Below are 23,927 nucleotides of genomic sequence, written 5' to 3'. Positions count from 1 at the left end.
ACGTACATACCCTCGGAAAAGGCCAAGCTGCGGCTGTCTGGTGGTGGTGAGATGTTTCAAAAGAAGCATATATCGGCTATAGGAGACAACGGAAACGTCAGTGAATTTTAATTTGGCACAGAAGCCGTCAAATTTTGTTTGACCGTTTTGGCTGCTGTGAAATTCTCTCTTCCTTCCTTCCTTGACTTCCTTATTGACATCCCATTGTACCGCCTCCAGCACCGGGGCTGGCTAGCTGTGCGTCCCTACGTTCCTGCCACTGATCTTCTCTGTCGCTTCTTTTGAAACATCTCACCACCACCAGACGGCCACAGCACGGCCTTTTCCGAGGGTATGTACGTCTGTATACCATTTCGCGTGGGATAGATGCATAGGGACCCTATGTAAAGTCATCCAAATGTCAGAAACTTTACGTAGGGTTCCGAGAGGGGCTAATCAGAGCCCTGAATTAGGAAGGACATCTGGTATCTTGTTAGTTGTTACCTATCATCCTTCGCATTGCTATTTCTATGCATTTGATGTATTATCTTGAGTTTTTCTTGCATACTGTAAATCGATCTGGATTAAGAGCGCTACTGTAAATGGGAATGACAAAAATACTTAATTGTTGTCTCATGTACCCCCGCCTCTCTCCATCCACCCACTTTTTTTAAATTTGATGTCAATCTTACCATGGTTGCCTGTTTAATTTTAATGAAGTAGCCTGATTTTATATCCACCCTCCCCTCCCCTCCCCTACCCTCCCTTTTTTTTAAACCTTTTTGCAGTGCTCGGATCACCATGGTCTTTATCTATCTGAAGCGTGGTGGCAGGCCCTTAAAGGTTGTGCTATTGCGCTATAGCAGAGAGAGAGAGACAAACAAAAGGTTCTTTGAAAAGTCCCCCTGTGTCTCGATATTCAAAGCTCTCTCCAATACTCTGAATTGGTCTAAAGCACATTGACCCTTAAATCATTCGACACTACAGTGATTTACTGGTTAACAGGAACCACAAGGAGAAGGAAATCTGTACTTCAGTTTCACGAAGCCAACATTATCCCCCCTCAAGGAACCCCCTCAGGGTTCCTTGAGGGGGGTCCAACTGGACCTTTTACACTAGGGTCTGTGACTCTGAGAGTGCACAAATCTCAGAGATATATGGAGGTCCTTGAAATGTTTTTGTTTTTTGTTTTTTTTAGTTTGCGAACCACTGTTGTTACAGAAATGCCAGACTGGGAATCCTAAACACTGCAGCTGTGATGTGAGGTGTCATATATCTGACCACACACTCGCTGGTATCATTCAGTGAGCATTTCCCTCCTGTTTTGACTACAGTAGTACAGCATGGTTTCTGTCTCCAGCAGGGAGCAGAAGGAAGGGGGTTTCCAAATTGAAGCACTAGTATTCTTGAGGCTTTAGTCCATCAGCCAACATCATGATGGTGGAATTCTTGTCTTGTCTTCCACTTTCCCAAGACATTTTAGACCAGAACATTTTCAGTATATGCGGTCAAATTCACACTGCTGGACATAGTGTGTGAGGGCAAGACATCTGTTTGTTAGTAGAAATGAGAAAAGTAGTTTCTCAACAACAAAAAAGGCAATAGGCCTATGTTTCTGCTTCCACTGTCTTTACAATATACTGTACTGTATATTAAAACAAGGAAGAAAAATGTTCTATTTGTGGCTTGCCAGTACCAGACCACTGATGCTAGAACAATTCACCCCCAAGACTAACATACGCTGGACACCACATACAGTAGGTAATTAATCATAATGGTTTATAATAGCAAAATGCCAGGAAGATTGACCGTTTACATAAAACATTCCTTTTGCGCAGAGAAAAATAAGAAGAAAGCCTTGTTGTTTTATTTCAGATGAACCATTATAGGGGTCAATGGAAGATTGCATTCAGATTTACAACCCTATACTTTGTTGACCATGGGGTCTATATTGACCCCTTCCTTTTTTCCTATCTACATCAAAGCTGCCAGATCTATTTCTGCTGAAATTGCGCCTTAGTTTTAGTCAGAGGGCTGTATATTGCGTGTCTTAAGTACCAGGTCTTATTACTTAACTTAAGACCTAGAGGCGTGGTCAATGCTCTTTGGCCACTCAGAATAGCCAAATGGCATTGATCACGCCTCCAGGTCTTAAGTTAAGTAATAAGACCTGTTACTACGCAAAATACAGCCCTATAATATAGGAACTAAATGAAAACTATATTCAAGAGACTATATTATAGTCTCTTGAATATAGTTTTCATTTAGTTTGTCACATTTTAGTCACCTGGAATGTTTGTCTTGTTAGTCTAGTGTTTTAGTCATCTAAATATCATAATATTTTAGTCGACTAAATCTACAGTTGATTTAGTCGACTAAAATGTATTTCGACGGGCCTTGATGCTGTCGTAATTACTGTTTTTACACTTGCTGACAATAGCTGATCTACAAGCTCACAACGCATCGTAGCGTGACGCGTTGATCTGCTATTTTCAGCATGCAACCAAGTGTAAAATGACTTATTGGATCTCTTGTCCACATTTTTGTCTATTTTTTTATTTGTTGACAAAATTGTCAGTATATTTAGTCATCATGGCTTAGTTTTCATTTAGTTATCATTTCGTTTTCGTCAGTGAAAAAATGTAGTCGAAAATGTTTTCGTCTTACGAGTTCTAGTCGACGAAATTAAGATGCCCAGAATGGCTATAGGGGTTTATGTGGTTAAACGCAAAACCCAGCCGGACAGGTGGAAATGCATTGAAAGATAACGGGGCAATCCCACAGCGAGTCTCCCCTCAATGTGTTTGCGATTAAAGCCAGCAGGTCACGATCACGTGACGTCCACACGGATCCACCTTGTCCTCCCTGTTCGATACGGCACGTACGCTGCTGTCCTGATGGATGAAACCATTCCCAGCCCCTCTGACATTGATTTATTATGTTCATGTCAAGGAGGACCCCCGAATTGGTATCTATGCATTTGGCCGCAGACCCCCGCCTGGAAAGATTTTTGTGTCAGACAGAGATCCCCATAAGAGAATATGTGTTTAATTAAAAAATCACACCCGTGTGAAGTGAGGGGCGCTCTTATCATTCTCATTGAATCTCATCTCATTATACATCATCTCATGAACAACTGAATTTATGTGATGACTTATACTCGATCTCTTGTCCACTAGTCCCTTCCTGACATTTTAGTCTAGTTTTTCTTTGTTGACAAAATCGACAGTATATTTAGTCATAGTTTTAACATAGCTTAGTTTTTATTTAGTTTCCATTTAGTTTTCGTCAGTAAAAAAAGGTAGTCGACACACTGGTTTATAGTACTATACTGTACATACTGTATTGTATCCCACTATGGCTGGATGAAGTCCAACACCTCAAGGGACAGACGGTACTACTACAGTATTGTACCGCAAGAAATATCCCTGGAGAAATATGCATGAAGATGACTGAACATCAGCAGAGCTGCTCTTGTACTGGTTGCATGAAACTGGAATTGTGTGTGTGTGTGTGTGTGTGTGTGTGTGTGTGTGTGTGTGTGTGTGTGTGTGTGTGTGTGTGTGTGTGTGTGTGTGTGTGTGTGTGTGTGTGTGTGTGTGTGTGTGTGTGTGTGTGTGTGTGTGTGTGTGTGTGTGTGTGTGTGTGTGTGTGTGTGTGTGTGTGTGTGTGTGCGCGCGCGCGCGTGCATAAATGTTTATAAAGGCAAAGCTGTATTTATCAAGACTAATCTCAACAGAATAAAGGACTGCCATAGTAGTCTCTCGAAGCCAGACTGTTACAACCCACAATGTTCAAATGCCTCTGTCACACAATCTGGAGCATGGTGACGCTGAATATGATCTCAGGGTAATAACCGGCCAAGGAGGATTCATTGTAATGTAGAAGTCATCAACAGACAACAGTAGAGCTGACATTGGCTACCAAACGTACCGTTAAAGGAGAATTTCATGCTAGAAGGCTTTCTTACCTTTATTTGTAGTTGTTACGTCCCCACCAAAGAGGTCCAGGTGTTATTTGTAGTTGTTACGTCCCCACCGAAGAGTTCCAGGTGTTATTTGTAGTTGTTACTGTACGTCCCCACCAAAGGGGTCCATGTGTTATTTGTAGTTGTTACGTCCCCAACAAAGAGGTCCAGGTGTTATTTGTAGTTGTTACGTCCCCAACAAAGAGGTCCAGGTGTTATTTGTAGTTGTTACGTCCCCAACAAAGAGGTCCAGGTGTTATTTGTAGTTGTTACGTCCCCACCAAAGAGGTCCAGGTGTTATTTGTAGTTGTTACGTCCCCACCAAAGAGGTCCAGGTGTTATTTGTAGTTGTTACGTCCCCACCAAAGAGGTCCAGGTGTTATTTGTAGTTGTTACGTCCCCACCAAAGAGGTCTAGGTGTTATTTGTAGTTGTTACGTCCCCACCAAAGAGGTCCAGGTGTTATTTGTAGTTGTTACGTCCCCACCAAAGTGGTCCAGACCTGTGTTGTTGCAAAAGTGGATTATTGGCTATTTCCCCTAATATAAGCCCTGAATGTTTTTTTTGTTTTTTGTTTTAATCGAAATAAGTAGTAAAGTGTGCCGCTTGGGATACTATTTACATTATGAAGAGGGGATATATACAAAAAAAAGATTTTTGAGCGATGGAAATAAGCGAATTAGCACAACAACCCAATGCCCCAATGCAATTCAATTCATTGAGGGCTTATGGTAGGGGTAAATTGAGATTATTATAGATGATGACAACGCTGCGGACCAGGGGACAATTAATTGCACATACTGTACTTCAAACCGATAAAGTTCATGTCTGTTCAGAACTGAACAGAACTCTCTCTCTCTATTTGTAATGTGTGCCTCCAAAGCAGACAATATTTTTTTGTGATTGCAACAATGCTTTGTGTAGCCTACTCATGTACTTGAACATTATTCACTGTCATGTGCTTTCATGCTTAGTGTTTCTTGTCACACATTAGCTATAATTGTGCCTTTTCTTATCTTTTTTAACCATGTTGTGGTGGGCGGCTTTGCTAGATAACTCATGTTCTTGTGGCGTGATTCATATTGTACTGTAGCTGTCTCAGAATGGTGTTTATAGTTCTGTGCACATCTGACTATAACACATTTTCAACACAGGTGGTCTTTCTTCGTTAACCCAAATCTCACCCAAAGGCGACGTAATTATCCTGAGTGCACTGTCTGCATTTAAATGCACCAAGCATTTACTTCATTAGAGTAAGAGGAGAGGCTAGCTCACACAGACTGGTCAAATAGGCAGTAAATACACAACTTACACAGCGGAGTGCCCACTGACAAGATTGCAATTAAGAATGAATTACCAGCACCAACGAGCATTGTGTCTGTGCCTTTTACAGATGGCTCTGAAGGCCTCATTCACACGTATCAAACACAATCAAACAAATGTTTGATTGTTTTAGGCCACCACAATGCTTTTCCAATGGGAGTCACATGGTTTGATCAAACATTTGTGTTTGATTGCTGATTGCCCCCCATCAAACAAACATGTTTGGTCAAACCATGTGACTCCCATTGGAAAAGCACTGTGGTGTCCTAAAAAAATATCTGTGTTTGATCGGTGTGAATGAGGCCTCACACGATATCAGCTTGGTTTTATGACCTCAAAATAGCCACACAACCTGAACTTTGAACATTCAGTGGGTGTTCTGTGGTCTGGGGTTTTCGCTGTGTGTTTTGAAGCCTTTTGAGCTGCAATGAAAACAGGCAAAGATTCCCTCAACAGTGACATCTGCTGGCAAATTGTTATGTCATATATGGGATTTGTGGACTGTTACATCACAGTCCACAGGCAAATCAAAGCACGTGTTTGAGCCAGAAAACCCCAGACCACAGAAAATCTACTGAATGTTCAAAGTTCCGTTTTTTTGTGGTCAAGCTTTATAGCTAAACCAGTGGTTTTCGACCAGTGGTACTGGTCCATGAGGGGGTTCCAGGTGGTCCCCAGACAGAACAGTTGATAACTAAATGGACCCTTAGATCTTTAACTCTTCAGAGTGTTTCATTTTACGCTCCAAAGAGTTAAATTATTGTTAAACATCTACATTACTCAATTTACAAAAAGTCACAGTTAGAGAATATTGAATAATAGAACAAAATATTCGAAGTTTTGCGTCTGAAAGGCTCGATCTCATCGAACGGTACGTGGTCCGTGGCTCAAATACTGGAAAAAAAACAATGGGCCTTGATATGGAAAAGGTTGAAAAGCACTGATCTAAAACAGCAGCAGGGCCAGTAGTAGTAAATGCACACAGCACAGTTGACCGTCTTCACACCCTCGCTGATGGCCAACTTGAACATGCCATCCTCCTCCTCACATGCCCACTCGTCACGTACGTTGCTGGCATCAGAGGGGACAGGCTGTCCGTGTCGCGCCAAACAAAGAGTGTGCCATGACTGCCATCTGACGGTTTGCTAGCTTGTGCTCGCAGGTCCATCGTGTTCCTTTTGTACTGGTGGCCACAGCCACTATTAAAGTACATTTACTTAATGTTTTGAGTGTACTTTACTTGAGTGAGTATAACAGGACCCCCGGAATCCAAACGTACGATTTGGCTATACAAAATAAACCAGTAAGACTACCTGAGGGCGAGAAGTGATTTCGCTGCGTGCACGCATCCGCCTGGGTGACGGCAGACTGGCGCTTTGGCATGGGGGGGGGGGGGGGGGGGTACAGGTTACAGGGTTTGATGATGTCTGGCCATTTATGGAGCATGTCTTGAGTGTACAGGGTTTGATGATGTCTGGCCATTTATGGAGCATGTCTTGAGTGTACAGGGTTTGATGAGGTCAGATCAACATTATGGAATGGCAGAACAGGTCAGCTCCATATATGGAGATCTAAGCGTGGCAGCGGGGGCAGTGTCCTGAATGTACAGGGTTTGATGAGGTCAGATCAACATGGAAATAATCTGTATTGGCCATATATGGAGCATGTCACGAGGTGTGACGGACGGACGGATGGGTTTTCATAGTTTATTTATTTAGCGAATGCAAAGTCCTTAAGCCAAACGGTTGCCTCCTGGTCTGCTGTGTGGAGGGTAATTAATCCTCCTTCCAGTCTTTGGAGAGGACACACTTCTATGATGTGCTTCATAGTTTGCTCCTCACCACACGCACACAGTGGGCTTGGGCTACTGCCCCATTTGTGGAGGCTGGCCAAGCAAGGGCCATGGCCAGTCCTGAATCTATTGAGCGTAGACCACTGTCTCCTTGGGAGGGTGGTACCAGGGACCTGTTGGTTGGGGTCTGACACCAGGTGTTTATTTGGGACCTCATTGGACTCCCATTCCCTTTTCCAAGCTGATTTGATGGTGAAGTCAGCTGATGGGGGGTTCCTCCAAATTGGTCGTCTCGATGGGAGTCGAGCAGTGGGTGGGTTGAAAATGTCTGCATGGATTGGTAGATGGGGAGAGTCTTTGACCTTTTGAAGCATCCTTTGAGAGACTGCTGCTCGCCGGATGTGTGGGGGTGCTATGTTTGATAATACTGGGAGCCAGGGGAGTGGTGTGGAGCGAATAGTCCCGGTTATGGTTCTCATGGTGGTATTGAGCTGGGTGTCCACTTGGTGTGTGTGTGATGACCTAGACCAGTTGTCATAGTAAACTGCGACCTAGACCAGTTTTCATAGTAAACTGCGACCGGGTCCGTAAACACCATATTTCCTAGTTTTGAGATTTAGTGAAAATGTCTACATTTCATTTGATATCGTTGCTGTCTGGAGGGAACCACCTAATTAAACTTTTGAGGTTTTTGATTTTTGTTTTGCATATAAATCAGTGCTACCATCTTTACGTCTGTGTGTGTGTTGAACCAATGAAAAGCAGTAAAAAGTGCTTTGGCTAAAACCTCTTAACTCCATTGGACCCTCAAACTGCTTGCTAAAGCAACAAACTGCACCACCTCTCTCGCCCTCTCATGGAAGCTGACAATATATAAAGTCACAACATCAACTTTGATGAGGCAGTATTGCTTTGTTTTTAAAATATAAGGTTTTCTTAATTTCCCACAAAAATGTATATTTTTTCTGAAACATTTTGGAGTTGGGTAGTTTCTTCCCGACAGAGATATTAGAAATAAATTAGATTTGTACTTTTCTACTTAAGTTTTAGTTCTTTCCCCAAAGCATGCTCTTTTGAATATTGATTGATTGATTGTTTATTTATTTTCGTGTCCTGCACACAATGTGCCCAACCCTCATGGGTTTATAAGACACCATTTCACAATTGCATTTACAGCATGTGTTTACATTACATAATTCATTACAATACAACTCAGATTTATACAGAGTAGCCTACTCTGTCTTCTTTCCCAAGCTTGACAAATAAAATCTGCCACAACAAAAGTCCATTTGGCGAAGCATATCTCCATTTTTACATAGTCATTTAATAGAAGACATCTTATTAACCAAAATATCCCTTATGTCAGCATATTTAGAGCAGTAAAACAAAAAGTTAACTTCGTTTTCAATTTCATCAAGATCACAGAACAGCAATATCTCTCTTCTTCAGTGGCATTAAACCTGCCATTCTCCAGTGCTATTCCTGACCGTATTTGTGCACAGAGAGATCGTTGTCTTTTGTTTAAATTATACTTCGCATAAGGTTCTACAGTGTATATGTCCTTTTATAAGGCAGAATACTTAAGTATTTGTAAAAGCATGAAGTACTCCAGTACATTAACTCATGTACAAATTTGACTTTCACTTGGAGTGGAGTAATATCTTGACCAGGAGTATCTATACTTTGACTCAAGTACAGTATATATTTGTCTCTGTGCATCTCCAACCATGCTTAAAGTGTGTGTGCATGCGTGCGTGCGTGTGTGTGTGTGTGTGTGTGTGTGTGTGTGTTTTTGTTTGTTTCTATCCAGGGCCAAGGGGAGGTTCCAGCCATGGAGGGAGACTGTCTCAGCTGTATAAAATACCTCATGTTCATATTCAACTTCTTCATCTTTGTGAGTTCACTAAATGCATACTCTGCGCACACACACACACACACACACACACACACACACACACACACACACACACACACACACACACACACACACACACAGACCATTGAAATGCCATCATTAACTTTATTCATTATGAGATCGTTTGTAATTTGTTGGTGAGTTGTGGCTGGCTTTGATTAAATGCTAAGCTATAAAACAGGACTATAAATCATATATTCTATTGTTGTCTCCCCCGTTGAGCAAACTCACCTTAGGACAGCTAGAGACCATGGGACTGCCTAAGGTTATGTCTAAAGCTAAACCTAACCTTAAGGGGACACTTCACCCTTTTTGCAAAACAATATATGTTAATGAGGTTTAGAAGATTTAGAACACTTTCCTGAGGGTCTTTATGTGTGTAATATGTTGTTTTAGATATTTTAGTTACTTCCTGGACTACATCAAGGACTATTAAAAGAGGACAGGAAGTGAAGACCGTACGGCGGACTCCGTGTTGCTCCCTGGAAGGAAAGAAACATGCGCAATGGAGACCAAGGAAGCTGAACACGGAACTGCATATAGCCCATTGTTGCGCATGTTTCTTTCCTTCCAGGGAGCAACATGGAGTCCACCGTACGATCTTCGCTTCCTGTGTTCATTTAATAGTGCTTGAACTACATGTTGTCTCAGTAAGACAACCCTATCCACAAGGAGGAGCAGTGCACCAAAGCATAATTGGTCCTTACTAATGTAAATGTAATGTAAAATGCCAAAACTCCTACTCGGTCTGTGTCTCATAGGAGGGCTGTTGGCAGTGGCAGTTCAGAAACCCGTCCACCAGTGACATCATCGTTATGCAGATTTGATTTGAAACAAGATTTTTACAAAAAATATTTAGATTTTTATTATCGTGAGAACGATGGCTTCCAGGAATTCTTATTTCCAGGAATAGAAAGCCTGCATGCGGTTTCTATTAGCTTGGAATAATCCCTATCAATGATGTCATTGGCCTACAGCCCTCCTATGAGACACAGACCGAGTAGAAAACAATTGTGAGGACCAATTACATGAAGATAAGTTGAGAAGTGGTCCTTTAACCCTAACCCCGGCCTTAATAGGGTTTACTGGAAAGGGCATTTTTTGCATATTTGCAGAACAATTATGTAAAGTGGATTGAAATGCATGGCTTTACATTGGGCTATCTAAGACTTACCAGCACAGAGCGGGAAAGCCGTTAACACATGGAACAACCCTATAACCTATTTAGACCTGAGGACGATTCTACTAATGTCTTCTAAATCATGACAGACCCTGAGAAACCCTATGTTTCTATGTCAGTGGTGCTCAAATACTTGTCAAGGACCCCCAAAAATTATATGTATTTGGCCGCGGACCCCCATCTGAAAATGTATTGTTCCAGGGACCCCCCACCCCAGAAGCAAAGATTAAAAACGTTCGCTCTGAAAGAATATATATTCAAAGATTTGCACCACATTTTCAGGATAAAAAAATAAAAAAACAGATCTACAAGCTCGTAGCACGGCACTCTGTGCCGCACTACGAGCTTGTAGATTAAGTATAACATAATGCTTAAAATAAAAACACCAAAAAGGGGTTCAAGACCGTCCTGAATGGGATAACCCTGCGTTGTTCTCAGACAGTCAACATATACAGTACTAGAGTAGGTGTAGGTATTAAGCATTTAGGGCTATGGACCAGAGCTAACGTAATTACCCCCTGTCTGTCTGTCTGTCTATCTGTCTGTCTGTCTGTCTGTCTGTCTGTCTGTCTGTCTGTCTGTCTGTCTGTCTGTCTGTCTGTCTGTCTGTCTGTCTGTCTGTCTGTCTGTCTGTCTGTCTGTCTGTCTGTGCCTCTCTCTCTCTCTCTGTGTCTCTCTCTCTCTCTCTCTCTCTCTGTGTCTCTCTCTCTCTCTCTCTCTCTCTCTCTCTCTCTCTCTCTGTGTCTCTGTGTTGCAGCTGGGTGGCTCTCTCCTGCTGGCGGTGGGTGTCTGGGTGCTGGTGGATCCGATGGGTTTCAGGGAGATCGTGGCTGCCAACCCGCTGTTGTTCACCGGCGTCTATGTGGTTCTGGCCATGGGCGCCATGCTCTTTCTGCTGGGTTTCCTGGGCTGCTGTGGAGCCGTGCGCGAGAACAAGTGTCTCCTGCTCTTTGTGAGTCATTCTGTTATGTTGTCAGCAGAGATGTTTTGTCATTCATATACCGCAGAGTAGGATATATATATATATATATATACACACACAACAAAATACATGCCATACTGTTGGCTTTTGTAATGCTGAAAATATACATGGTGAAATTCTGCCCCCTGGAGGAGTTGAAATTAAATGACATCCAGTGCCACAACAGGACTTTTTGTGGTGCATTTCATGGGTTCGCAAAGTAGGGGTCTGGGGACCCCCAAGGGTCCTTGAGGGAGTTCTAGGGGGTCCCCAGCCAAATGGTAGTTCGTAACCAAATGGACCCTTATGAGTAACTCTATCCAAATGGACCCTAACGGGAGTTAAATGAACATTAATTTCACAGTACAAATTGGGGGTCCCAGAGATAAAAAGGACATTAAATAGGGGGTCCGCGGGCTAATTATTGTCAATTTGGGGGTCCTTGACATGAAAAGGTTTGGGAACCACTGATGTATTGTATTTTATATATCTGGTATGAAATAAATAGACATTATTTAATTTTATTATCTAGACCAGGAGATAATAAAGGTGAGTGACGGTTTTCTGAAAAACATTTTCATGTCAAGGACCCCAAAATTATATGTAATTGGCCGCCGACCCCCATCTGAAAATATGTTGTTCCAGGGACCCCCCCAGAAGCAAAGATTTGAGTTGAAAGCGTTCGCTCTGAAAGAATATATATTCAAATATTTGCACCACATTTTCAAAAAATAGCAGATCTAGAAGCTCATAGCACGGCACGTGCTATGAGCTTGTAGATCTGCTTCATGTTACTATATGTAACAATAAATAATCTTGACTGTATAACCTACAGTAGTGCTGCACAATTAATGGAAAAAAGGAAAGAAATCTAGAATCAGACACCTGTGCAAAATCTAATTTTGTGAGGAATGGTGAAGAACGGTGCAGCTCTAATTGGCTGTCCAATTCATTTTAGTTACTCTTATGTTTTTTGTTTTTTTAATACATGTTTTCGTGCAAAAAATGAGAATGGTGTGAGAATCGTTGTACATTACAGAGTTATAAATCATATTTACACTTTCTCTCTAATCAGTTCTTCATGCTCATCCTCTTCATCTTCCTCACTGAGCTGGCAGCGGCCATTTTGGCTTTCCTCTTCCGGGAGCAGGTGAGTTTGTGTGCCTGTTCAATGTTTCCCTTTGGATCAATAAATACATGAAATGACAAGAGACGCTTTACGACATGGCTCTGAAAGAGGCAAACTGTTTGTGTGTGTGTGTGTGTGTGTGTGTGTGTGTGTGTGTGTGTGTGTGTGTGTGTCTGTCCCATGACTGCCAGCCAAATCTAGCCTGAATCAGATCTGTGCCTCATTCAGATTGGAATCTGATTTGTTTAAATAAATAAGATGCAGACAAATCACATACAAGTGTGAAATGTGACTTAAGCCACATTCAGAGGTGGTTTCAAATCTGATTTCAGGAGATCTGTCTGAATGCAACAACCTGATCTAAATCGGATTCCATGTGACTTTTTTCGCATTTAGACTTAATTAAACAAATCGGATTCCAATCTGGATATGGCACGGATTTGATTCAGGTTAGACTGCCAGTCTGAACACACAGATTGGATCTGGTCATTTGCACAAAATGGCAGTGTGAAAGGTCAGGCCAAAAGATCAGATTTGAGAAAAATATCAGATTTGAATCGGATTTGACTTGATGTGACTGCAGTCTAAATGTAGTGGCTTTAAAATATTTTTAAGATTTTCTTTCTTTTTTTTGCTTTTTCTGCCTTTATTGATAGGATGAAAGTATTTTAATATGATGATTTTTTGGAATTTTCGTTTTGTCATGACATATGAAAGTAGGGAATCATAGCTTCAAATTGACATATTGGTTGTTGAGAAAACAGGCTTGAAAGGTTCACTTCTGTGGTCTCTAACAATACACTTAGCTACATGTTTAAGCATTTATTTCATAATTCCATGTCGATTTCAGCTCTGACACTAGTATGTGTATATATATACTGTGTTACAGTATACTTTATGTACCTGTGCTATCGTATGTACTTTCTGTGTACCTGTGTCTATGCAGCTGAACAGAGAATACTTCACCAGGGAGTTGAAGCGTCACTATCAAGGCCACAACACCACCGACGTCTTCAGCTCCACCTGGAACGCCGTCATGACCACGGTAAGATGGTTTCCTCTATCGCCATGGTAACCTTAACTTACTCTATCGCCATGGTAACCTTATTACTACTCTAATGTTTATAACAACAAAACCATGTGACCTTTCTCGGTTCCAAATTTGCATCATTCCCAAGTATGCTGAATGTTCCATTTCAAAATTCTTCAGAATAGCAGATCTACAAGCTCATCACAATGCATTATGAACGTCCATTTTCAAAAATACAAAAGCATAAAACAGCGCTTAATTGATTAATGTAAATGTTGTAATAGTAATGTAAATTTGGTCACATAACTCGACTAAAGTGTGGCATATAATATTTTTTCTTGGCGTTCGGCTCTGCAAATTCTTTCTCCCTGCTCGGCACAATTAAACACCATCATTAAACATTAAGAGCAGGGACATAGCTAATAACAACCCCCCATGGTGAACATAAATAACAGAGCCCACCGGTGGTGCTGGGCACCGGTGGTGGTGGGAGCAAACAGTGCATAACAAGAAACAGGAACCATATGCAGAAGGAAGGCAGGAAGAAAGCATGCAGTCTAGGTGAGCTTAAACACTCAATTCACCCTTTGTCAGCCTTTGTCAGCCTTCTGATTGGTTCCTGACTGACTAACCAGCAGGCTCTTTCTGCCTTGTTCCGCCATGGTTCCACCTTGTTTATGTTGAATTTGCTAAAACATCATTTTTGGAATAAACTAAAAACAAACCTAGTCACAATGCTGCACTAGTGATGTTCCTTTACACTGACACCAAGTTTAACATAAGAATTTAAATCACAGAATATCAATACAAACTACAAAGCAACTGAAAAACATGTTATTTCAATGGTAACGACAACCAATGGGTGCGAAGAGGGGCACAACCACGGGCGGGACTTGACAAAGGGTGAATTGGTCAATTCCACATCAGCTAATGACATGTGGGTCTTGCAAACACTGAATACACCCACATAGTAGCAGCATATTAACCCCTTGAGTAGAGTACATAATATGTGGCTTCATGCTGTGCTCAAGGGCGCATATTATATGTACAGTATGCGCGCTTGAGCACATCATGAAGCCGCTCGAGTATATCTGACTGAACTTACTCCGCAAGCTACATATCATTCTTCAAAATCACTAGTAGCGAAGGTTTTCAGATAATTGTAGTGGAGTGAAAAGAAATATGGAAATACTCAAGTAAAGAAATAAATACCTCAGAATTGTGCTTTAGTATAATACTTGAGTGCATATACTTTGTTACTTTCCATCACTGGTTCCCGTTTCTTTGCACAGTTTGACTGCTGCGGTGTGAGCAGTCCGGAGGACTTTGAGGAGAGCATGTTCAGGCTTATCAACCCCAGTAAGATGGTGCCTGAAACCTGCTGCCAGAGGGCCGCTTACTATGTTGACATGGAGCAGTGTGTGGGCGGGAGCATGGCCTTCCGCTACAACAAGGTAACATACTAACAACACATTCACGATTAGCATTGATTCTCAACCTTTTCAATTTGTATATGCATTAGAGACCATAGACCCCCATTTGATAGCTTTTGTTGGACCCCAAGCTAATCTCCTCAGTGTTAATTTAACTCTGAGACAATAATCAGACTAATCAATTTAGTCAGTTTGATTGATTAATATATTAAAAGATTTAAATAAAATATTCCCCCAAAAATAAACAAGGGGGATAAAGAGGGGAAATAGACCCGCAGCAAAGGCCGTCCGAAATGGTACTCCAACGAGTGGACACGCTGTCAGGCTACATCAGAGCGTACTGTAAGTGCACGGTCTGATAGGGCTGATTCATACTCCTATTTTACCGCTGTAGTGCCGAAATGATTTCGGCTCGTCAGAAATTTTCAGTATAGCACCGAAGAGACGACTTTAGGACGGTACCCGCCCCCCCCCCCCGAACCTCAAATGACGTCACATTGTAGGCTCTACAGAGCCGAACCAACTTTTATTCGGCTCTAAAATAGGAGTATGAATCGCGCCATAGACCAGCAATACGGGCTTAAAGCGGACATTTTTAACTCAAATCCTTGTTTCTGGAAGCCCCTGAAACATCAATTTATTTTAAGATGGGGGTCCGCAGCCAAATACATATATTTTTGGGGGTCCTTGACATAAAGAAGTTTGAGAACCACTGATATAGCAATATATGTTTTTTAGAAAAAAGACTAAGAACCTCAGGTCTTAGTGGGTCGTGCTGTCGGTTTGAATGTTTTCTTTTCTTCTAATTGTCACATTTCCATGCAGGGCTGTTACTCAGCGATGATGGACTACTTTGAAACCTACATTTACATGTCTGGAGCTCTGGCCATCATGGTGCTGACTATCGAAGTATGTTCACAGACATCTTTATGATAATGATAATCGGGGTTGGATATTTCTGTGTTTGATATCCCCACATTTGTCAAAATGTATCAAAAATATATATTTTTATTTATTAATAGCACATTTACAAGCTCACAATGGTCCTCATTCACCAAAAAGAAATACGCCACAGTGTAACGGTGGCGTAAACAGATATCGTATTTATCCGTCCGATCAAGCTACGTTGAGAGGACGTGTTATTCAGAGAAGCCGGTGTAATCACTTCATTTGTGCGGATCGCTGAGTGTATCCTTTCCGCATTTTTCCCAAGCGATTCGCCTGGTGTCGCCTGGTTAGTTGGAACATCCACGCCCATTCTACACCATATAAGGCAACAGGAAATCTCGAAATACGTCATCAGAGGATTTAAATTCTATACAACAGCGCGATGAGCTTGTAGAGTAGTTCATTTTGACAGGAGGTTCTTTGCACGGACAGATCTTCAAGCAAACAGCGCGAGTTATATGTATATAATTGTAAACGAAACTTGCCAACTTGGCACGCATTGCTTCACTCCTTGTTAAATGTCAGAACGTTAATAAGTTAACTGATGTTACAGTTACTTTCACATAATTAGAAAGAAGTTAATTTGTACTGTTCACCACACGATCAAATGCTATATTACAACTCGGCAATGATAAGCCCTTACTGATGAATGCACTGCAGGGTTATAAAAAAAAGAAAGATATATTTTTTTTAATCAGAGCTGCATTGATTCATGCGGGGAATAGATTAATATCATCTCACTGTAATCTGTCTGAATGCCATGTGGAGAATGGATTTGTTCTGATCATGGACACATACGCATAGCTATTTAAAATTTCAACCATATACAGCGGGTAGCCTATATCCTCTGTCAGATGTAAGTGCAGGTTCATTTCATGATGTCGTCATATTAAAATGATTTGTGGGACACTTGGCAAACTTGATTGATCTCATGATGAGATCAATGTAGTAGCCTACAGCCTACACAGCTACAACGTTGCCCATATTATAATTAATTAAGGTGAGCTGGCTTAAAACTAACTGGCCAAATTGCACGCACTGATGCCATAATGTGGATTTATAGGGCTAATTAGCCCTCGTGACTGCTGTCTGTCTGTCAGACCGGCATGTCTGTGAACCATAGAATGCCATATACCATAGAATGCCAGTCGGGCCGGGCCATGTTCTGTCCTGGCCGGGCTCACCGCGCCGTTATATTAATTTTCCAATGTAATTTTCACCCAGATTGGACTCACGCCCCGCCCCCCCACACACACACACACACACACACACACACACACCGACAGTCAGAGAACTGACTCACTAAACAACACTAACACACACTAAACAACGTTGGATTCGTACAGTGCAGAATGCAGATAAGTGTAGGCCTATGTTCTTATTATAATTGTATCCGCAGAAATGTTTAAAAGGTGTATCCCATGGTGTACGCGTGGTGTTGTTGTTGTTCCCAAAAATAAAATAATCCACACTGAGATGTCCATAAAGCTGAACAAAAAACTTTACTTTCAATTGGGCAAAAATAAAACATAGTAAGACAGAGCATGTCACCAAAAAGCAGAGATTCCAAAAAGTAACGGAGCCCAACAGAGCACGGTACAAAACCTTTTGACTCTACACCAGGGGGGCAGTCAGACGGATATTTTGTGAAGCCACTAAGGAAATGAAAGTTCATATAATGGCCTGTTGTGGCGCTCTCATTGGGCTCAAAAAAACCCATAGCCCCATAGAAGTCCATGTATTTGGGCCCAACTTCACCTAGACTGTATTACCTTAATAAACATGGTCATGAATACTTTTTGCTTCCAGTCACTAGTTTAAAGTCTCATTTCTAATGTCATAATATTCTTTTTGGAAAATTATGGTACGGAGTTTCCGACCAACCAACGTGAGCGTCAAGTTCACGGCCATTTCCATGAATGCCAAATTAATGTGGGAATCCACGTAAATGCCTGTCCGCTCACTTTACATAACGTTATGAGTGTAAACGCCGTTGTGAATGAGGACCAATGTGTGGTGTATAAATGAGCCATGTCCAATTCTTGTCTTTCTCGTTATCTCCCCAGCTCTTTGCCATGGTTTTTGCCATGTGTTTATTCCGAGGAATCCAGTAACCTACGTGCGCCCGATGCCATGAGCTGTCAGACGAAACAGACCATGAAAGAAACAGAAGAAACGTTAAAACAACATAAAAACACATGTTTCTGTAGTATTGTTTACCTCTCATGTGTCTCGTGGAAGTGAGAGTTTGGATTTGTTCCTCACGGTCGGCCATTAAGCTACAGCAGGGCTGGGCAATATATGAATACTATATCGTTATCGTGATATGAGACTAGCAATATTGTGATATGGCATAAGTGTTGTCTTCTCCTGGCTTTAATCATTTAAGCCCTATTTTATACTAAAAATCGTCAAAAATATCAGATATCAGATATTGGTCACAATTGGTATTTTTGGTCAAACAGACTGTATCATGATATTGGATTTTGTCCATATCGCCCAGCCCTAGTTTTAGGTACAGCTTACAGCAGACCTGGAGAATGATGTGAAGTGAAGCTGGAACTGTTCTGACATCTAACCTACCAAATGAAGTGTCTTGCAGTTGAGGTCACTCCTACTCTATCTGCACTGTTCAAAAAACATGGTTGATTTTAGTGCTAAAACATGATATAAACTACACTATTTGGACCAGTGGTTCTGAATCTGATTCTATTTCAAGGAAGGATCCCCATAACTGTGAGAGCGTGCAAATGGAACCGGGTCCATTTGTACACTCTCAGAGTTAAAGACTTCCATGGTCCATTTAGATCCATCCACCAAGGAAGGAACCCTAATAACCACTGAGTTAGACCATTAGCGGAGAGGGTTTGTACATTCAAGGTTCTGTGTGAAGTATTATGAGTGTTAACTACTATAATGTCATGGAATGCCTGTACATTGATACATGTCCACTTAAAGGTGCTGCAAAGGTGCTGTCTCCTTTTCTCTCCTCTTTCTAATTCACTTGTTTGTTTTTCCTGGTCCTGTTCTCTCTCTTGATTAGATTAAATTGGTATCCCAACCTGAAAATAAATGTTCTTTATTAAAGAGCTAGGGAGACAGACAGGGAGACACTTGTTACTGAGCAAACACTGTACAGTAGTGGTTACCATCAGAGTATTGAGTGTATATTTCAACAAGAAAATCAGTTGCGCCCTCTTTAAAGTGTGTGTGTGTGTGTGTGTGTGTGTGTGTGTGTGTGTGTGTGTGTGTGTGTGTGTGCGTGCATGAGTGTGTGTGTGTGTGCGCGTGCGTGGCGTGTTGGGCTTGCATGAATTTGTGCAAAATTTGTAGATATTAATAAGCAGGCCTGTGCCAGTGTACAGTGTTGTTTTTTCATCTGCCATATTGCGTAATGATGTTTATCGCATCAGTTGTAAAAAAAGAGAGACTTTTTAGCTACGATCATTTCTGTACATGTGTTTTAAAATTTCTCAGAATTTGTATGTCAGTTGGTGAATTGACATTAAAATATCTCCTGCGATGTTAACAGTGGTACCAGTTTTTCATTTAAGCATAAATACACTGGAAGTAGTCACACACACACACACACACACACACACACGTACAGCTTTGGTGTAATTCCACTCTTTAATTACATTATTATAAGTAATACTATTAGAGTTGTACTATTACTCGAACGAAAATAAAAGCTTGGGGGGGGGGGGGAATTGCGGAAATGGAAATTGCGGCAATTGTAATTGCGGAAATTGAGGAAATTGCGGAAATGGAAATTGTGGAAATTGCGGAAATGGTAATTGCGGAAATTGCTCTTCACTTATAGCTATCTATTTTCAGGTAGATTGTTTTATTTTACTCAGTCAGCCATATCACTACTCATTTTTTTTCATGAAAAAGGTCATAGCTGGGTAATCTATTTTCAGGCAAATTGAGTTTATTGTATTTTATTTTACTCAGCCATAACAATTTATTTTCTGTTAACCAACTTGCTGGCTGGCAGGCAGGCAGACAGCTACTCATAGACAGGCAGACAGACAGACAGCTACTCATGGAGAATTGGACAGGCAGGCAATCAGACAGCTACTCATAGACAGGCAGACAGACAGCTACTCATGGAGAATTGGACAGGCAGGCAGACAGCTACTCATGGACAATTGGACAGGCAGGAAGGCAGACAGCTACTCATAGACAGACAGACAGCTACTCATGGACAATTGGACAGGCAGGAAGGCAGACAGCTACTCATAGACAGACAGACAGCTACTCATAGACAGACAGACAGCTACTCATGGACAATTGGTCAGGCAGGAAGGCAGACAGCTGCTAGATGGCTGCTGGTGCTCATTTGCCTGATTGAACACCTGTTAAAGGCTGATGGTGGTGACACTCAAACAAATATCAAACAAGATGGCGGAATAAACAAACCTATAAAGGCTGATACAGACAGCCACAGACACACACGTCCTTGTGTTTATTAATATAAGCCTTTATAACCAACCAAAGTGTGAAATAATGCACGTGCGTGCGTGCGTGAGTGCATGAGTGCGTGTGTGTGTGTGTGTGTGTGTGTGTGTGTGTGTGTGTGTGTGTGTGTGGTGCACACAGCAGTTACATCAACAGTGGATAATCCAAACACAAATCACTCTGACTAACGGACCAATGACGGACGGACTAGTTGAACAGGTGACCGGATCCAGTGGGCGGGGCTTTGGATTTAAATAGGAGCGGCCATGTTTTTTCCCAGCATGCTGTTTGGTTTGGGATCCATTTCATGCTGTCTGTGAGCAGAGCTGTTTGTTCCAAGGTAAGAAGCGTTTGTTTGAGAAACACGGTTTTATCCTTGAGCACTGTTGTTGTTTAGACATTAAGATGATTTATAGGACTGTTTATTGTTTAAACAGAGTATTTATAAGACTTGTTTATTGTGACACTAAATGGACAACAATGTCAGCAATGTTTGTCCTTTTATAGGACTCGTTCTTTGGCCTTGGGCCTCGATCACACAAAAAAAACATCTTGTCTGTTTAATGGCCGCCCCAATGCATTTCCAATGGGAGGCACATGCTTTGACCAAACATTTGTGTTTGATTTTGGGGGGCAATCAAACACGGGCAGAGCCCAGAACATATGCTTATGTATGACTGAGGCCTTGGGCCTTGATCGCAAAAACAAAAGCATTGTCTTGTCTGTGAAAATGGCTGATCTACAAGCTCACAATGCATTGTGAATGTGATGTGACACATTGTGAGCTTTTAGATCTGCTATTTTCAAAAGGTTTTTTTCTGTTCAAAATGACCAAGTATGCAGATTGTCCCATTTGAAATGTTTAAGTACATTTTGATGCCAAAACCTTTTAACTTTGACTCAAGTTATATAATGTAGATTTTGAAGTTTAGATTTTTTTTTACCAATATCTTAAAGGGACAATTCACTTTAAAAAACTAACTTTTTGTCATTGTATTATCTACTCGGGTTTATGTGAACACTACAGACAGTTTTTAAGTTAAAATGCTAAAAAGCTAAAATGAATATTTAAATACTGAATCAAGCAACTTAAAAGCTGTCTGCAGTGTTCACATAAGCCTGAGTAGACGATAAAGTGAAATATCCTTTTAATATTATATGAATTTTACAATGTATGAAATCTGGATAAAGAGTAATGTTGTTTTTATTTATGTCTTGCAGGTTAATCATGTGACCTTGGTGTCATGTGTGACCTTGGATGGGGTCATCAGGAGATGGCTGGTATTGATAATAGAGTGTCTACTCGGCTGAGCTGAAACGTATAACGGTGTCAACGAACGCTCCCTGAGATTACGAGGCGTACGGTGCTCGGGACGTATTGTGCCATACAACCTACGCGGCTCTATTAATACCGGCTATCTTCAACTGAGCGACGGAAGCCCCCCCATGGTATGTACCTGGATTACATGTGGCTGTAGTAGAAACAAGGGCAGTGTCACCATTACATGTCAAGTTGACCATTCATTGTCATACATATGATTTTACATATGTTTGGGTGAAAAACATTACTGAGGTTTTTATGTGTTTTTAGTATTTCAATGTGTCCATGATTTCATGGACACTTCCTACCCAGACTACAATTCCCATAATGCTTTGGTGCACTGCTCCTTGTGCATAGGGGAGGGCTGTCTTACTGAGACAACATGTAGTCTAGGGAGGAAGTGAGCCCATTGTCCATGACATCATGGAGCCCATGGACACTTTTGAAATACTACATATCTAAAAACGACGATTACCCACATAAAAAACCCAGGAAAGTGTTTCTTGTCTCCCAAACATCATTAAAATAAGCTCTGGTTGCAAAAGGGGTGAAGTCGCCGTTTAATGGGTTGAATCATTAAAGCTGCTATAAGCAATATGTCAAATGTAATTACTTTAAAAAAAAATGGTATTCAGACTGCCAGCAATGGGTAAAACAATATTGTCTCTGACACATCTTGGGGCCACAATCTGCATTCAAAGATGTTCCTTTTGTCATTGGTCGATTTGCCAGTCTACTTCCTGATTGGTCAGTCATTTTGACCGGGTTCTTTTTTTTCTCTGACCAATGACAAAGCTTCTAGGAATATCTTTGACTGCAGATTGTGGCCCCTAGATGTATCGCAGAGACTAAATCATGTGTGTTTTACTCATTGCTGAATGAAATAAAAATCATTAAAATTGACATTATTGCTTATAGGAGCTTTAATCACAATTTGTGACAATAATAAAGTAAGATATTGGTGACACAGCTTTCAGTGACTGTTATGACTTACAAAATATCATCCTGTAGGCCGACAACTAAATAGATATATTTTTTTCTTGTCATTTCAGAACGTGAAGCTGACAAGGCGACGTCGGTATTGAAGGTACAGTGCTGTTGCCACTCCTGGGTGCTGTTGGCAGTGAAGGTTAGTAATGAACCTTTTGATTCCTGATGCTTGTGTAAGTGGGCTACATGCTACATGCTACCATACCATAGGTTGTCATTCGCACCGTGTATCGTTTCACGTAATCTGTGTATAATGCCACTCTACATCACATGCCGCAATGTGATTTATGTATTGTTTAACATAATTTACGGGTAAAGCTGTCGCGTCACGTCACATCTCATTATGTATGTTCTGTTGTAGTCTTTCTGTGCTGTTTTCTGTGTCGAGTTATTAGAATTTCTATTTCCTTTCTCTTTTAATTAAAAAAAGTATTTTTTTTATTTCTCCTTGCCCATTGCCCTAGTTCTTCACTAGTGGACTGTGTGTACAAAATGTGATTTGGCGTCATGCGACTTATTTCCGGTATCATTATGGTAGCATGTAGCCTGCTTAACACTGTTTACAGCCTTCTATGCTGTAGATCTGTCCAAACTAACAGGAAGAAAATTATGGCAGATTTTCTTCGTTGGTTAGTTTGTTTTGTTTAGTGCTGATATTGAAGGTAAGTGGGCGTAGTTTATTATCTTTTGATGTCGGGCAGAAACCTTGTATCTCCATAGTTCAACCTTTTGTAAATTAATTTCCTTACTTGGTCATGCTACAGTGTCACACACTAAAGTAGCAAATAGCTGATCTACAAGCTCACGATGCAAAGATCATCCATTATTGAATATAACCTATTAGTATCAAACATGCACGGTTTCTACCCCGACCTTTCATCTTCTCTTCTATTCTTTGCTTTAATAAAGTTATTGTTTTTTCTGGTCAGAGTTTTTAATCGCATTTTGCTTTATTTTTCATAAGTCATTTCTTTCTTTCCTATCTATCACTAGTTCTTCACTAGTGTATGTGGTGCGTGTGTCGGGTCGTGTCTCTCATACAGTTTCTAATCATTTGATTGGAGCTGTATCGTTTCACGTCATTTGCGTTGTGTCATTTGCTGGTAAAGCGCCATCACGTCAGTTCACATCAGATATGAACACAGGCCGGTATGTGATGTGCATTTATGTGATATTTTTATGTGATTATTTCACAAATTGCGGATAGCTCGTTGCACGCCATGCACTCTGTTCATTGCTCTTGTGTTCTAATGTCATCCTCAGTGTTGTATGTATGTTGTGTTCTCATGTTCATAGTGTTGCTGTATTGCTGACAAATACTGGGGTCCAAAGAATGCTTCTGCCATTGCATAATTTGCACCTCGTATAATTTGTCAATCGTCCACAAATGGCATAAATTGTAATGTATATTTAAATGTGGGCAATTCTTTTGAAAACATGTAGATTTTAAAATAGAAATGTGGGACAACTGGCTAGAAAGACTGGCCACAAACCTA

At 41.1% G+C, this 23,927-nt stretch overlaps 1 protein-coding gene across 1 annotated transcript in view; it reads left to right on the top strand.

Moving 5' to 3' along the window:
• LOC308313258 (tetraspanin-18B-like) overlaps positions 1–19,140 on the top strand; it is a 32,814-nt gene extending 13,674 nt beyond the window's left edge. The window contains exons 2-8 of the mRNA XM_080760289.1: positions 8,871–8,954; positions 10,913–11,107; positions 12,192–12,266; positions 13,192–13,290; positions 14,568–14,729; positions 15,534–15,617; positions 17,723–19,140. Of these exons, the coding sequence (XP_080616415.1) occupies positions 8,892–8,954; positions 10,913–11,107; positions 12,192–12,266; positions 13,192–13,290; positions 14,568–14,729; positions 15,534–15,617; positions 17,723–17,770 (726 nt within the window). The 5' untranslated portion in view covers positions 8,871–8,891 and the 3' untranslated portion in view covers positions 17,771–19,140. The remainder of the gene's footprint in view (positions 1–8,870; positions 8,955–10,912; positions 11,108–12,191; positions 12,267–13,191; positions 13,291–14,567; positions 14,730–15,533; positions 15,618–17,722) is intronic.
• Positions 19,141–23,927: the final 4,787 nt, after the last annotated feature.

Source organism: Protomyctophum bolini, assembly GCF_963924005.1.
Source record: "Protomyctophum bolini genome assembly, chromosome: 1".
Classification (NCBI taxonomy): domain Eukaryota; kingdom Metazoa; phylum Chordata; class Actinopteri; order Myctophiformes; family Myctophidae; genus Protomyctophum; species Protomyctophum bolini.
Note: the sequence above shows the minus strand (reverse complement) of the source record. Positions and strands in the feature narration are given on the sequence as shown.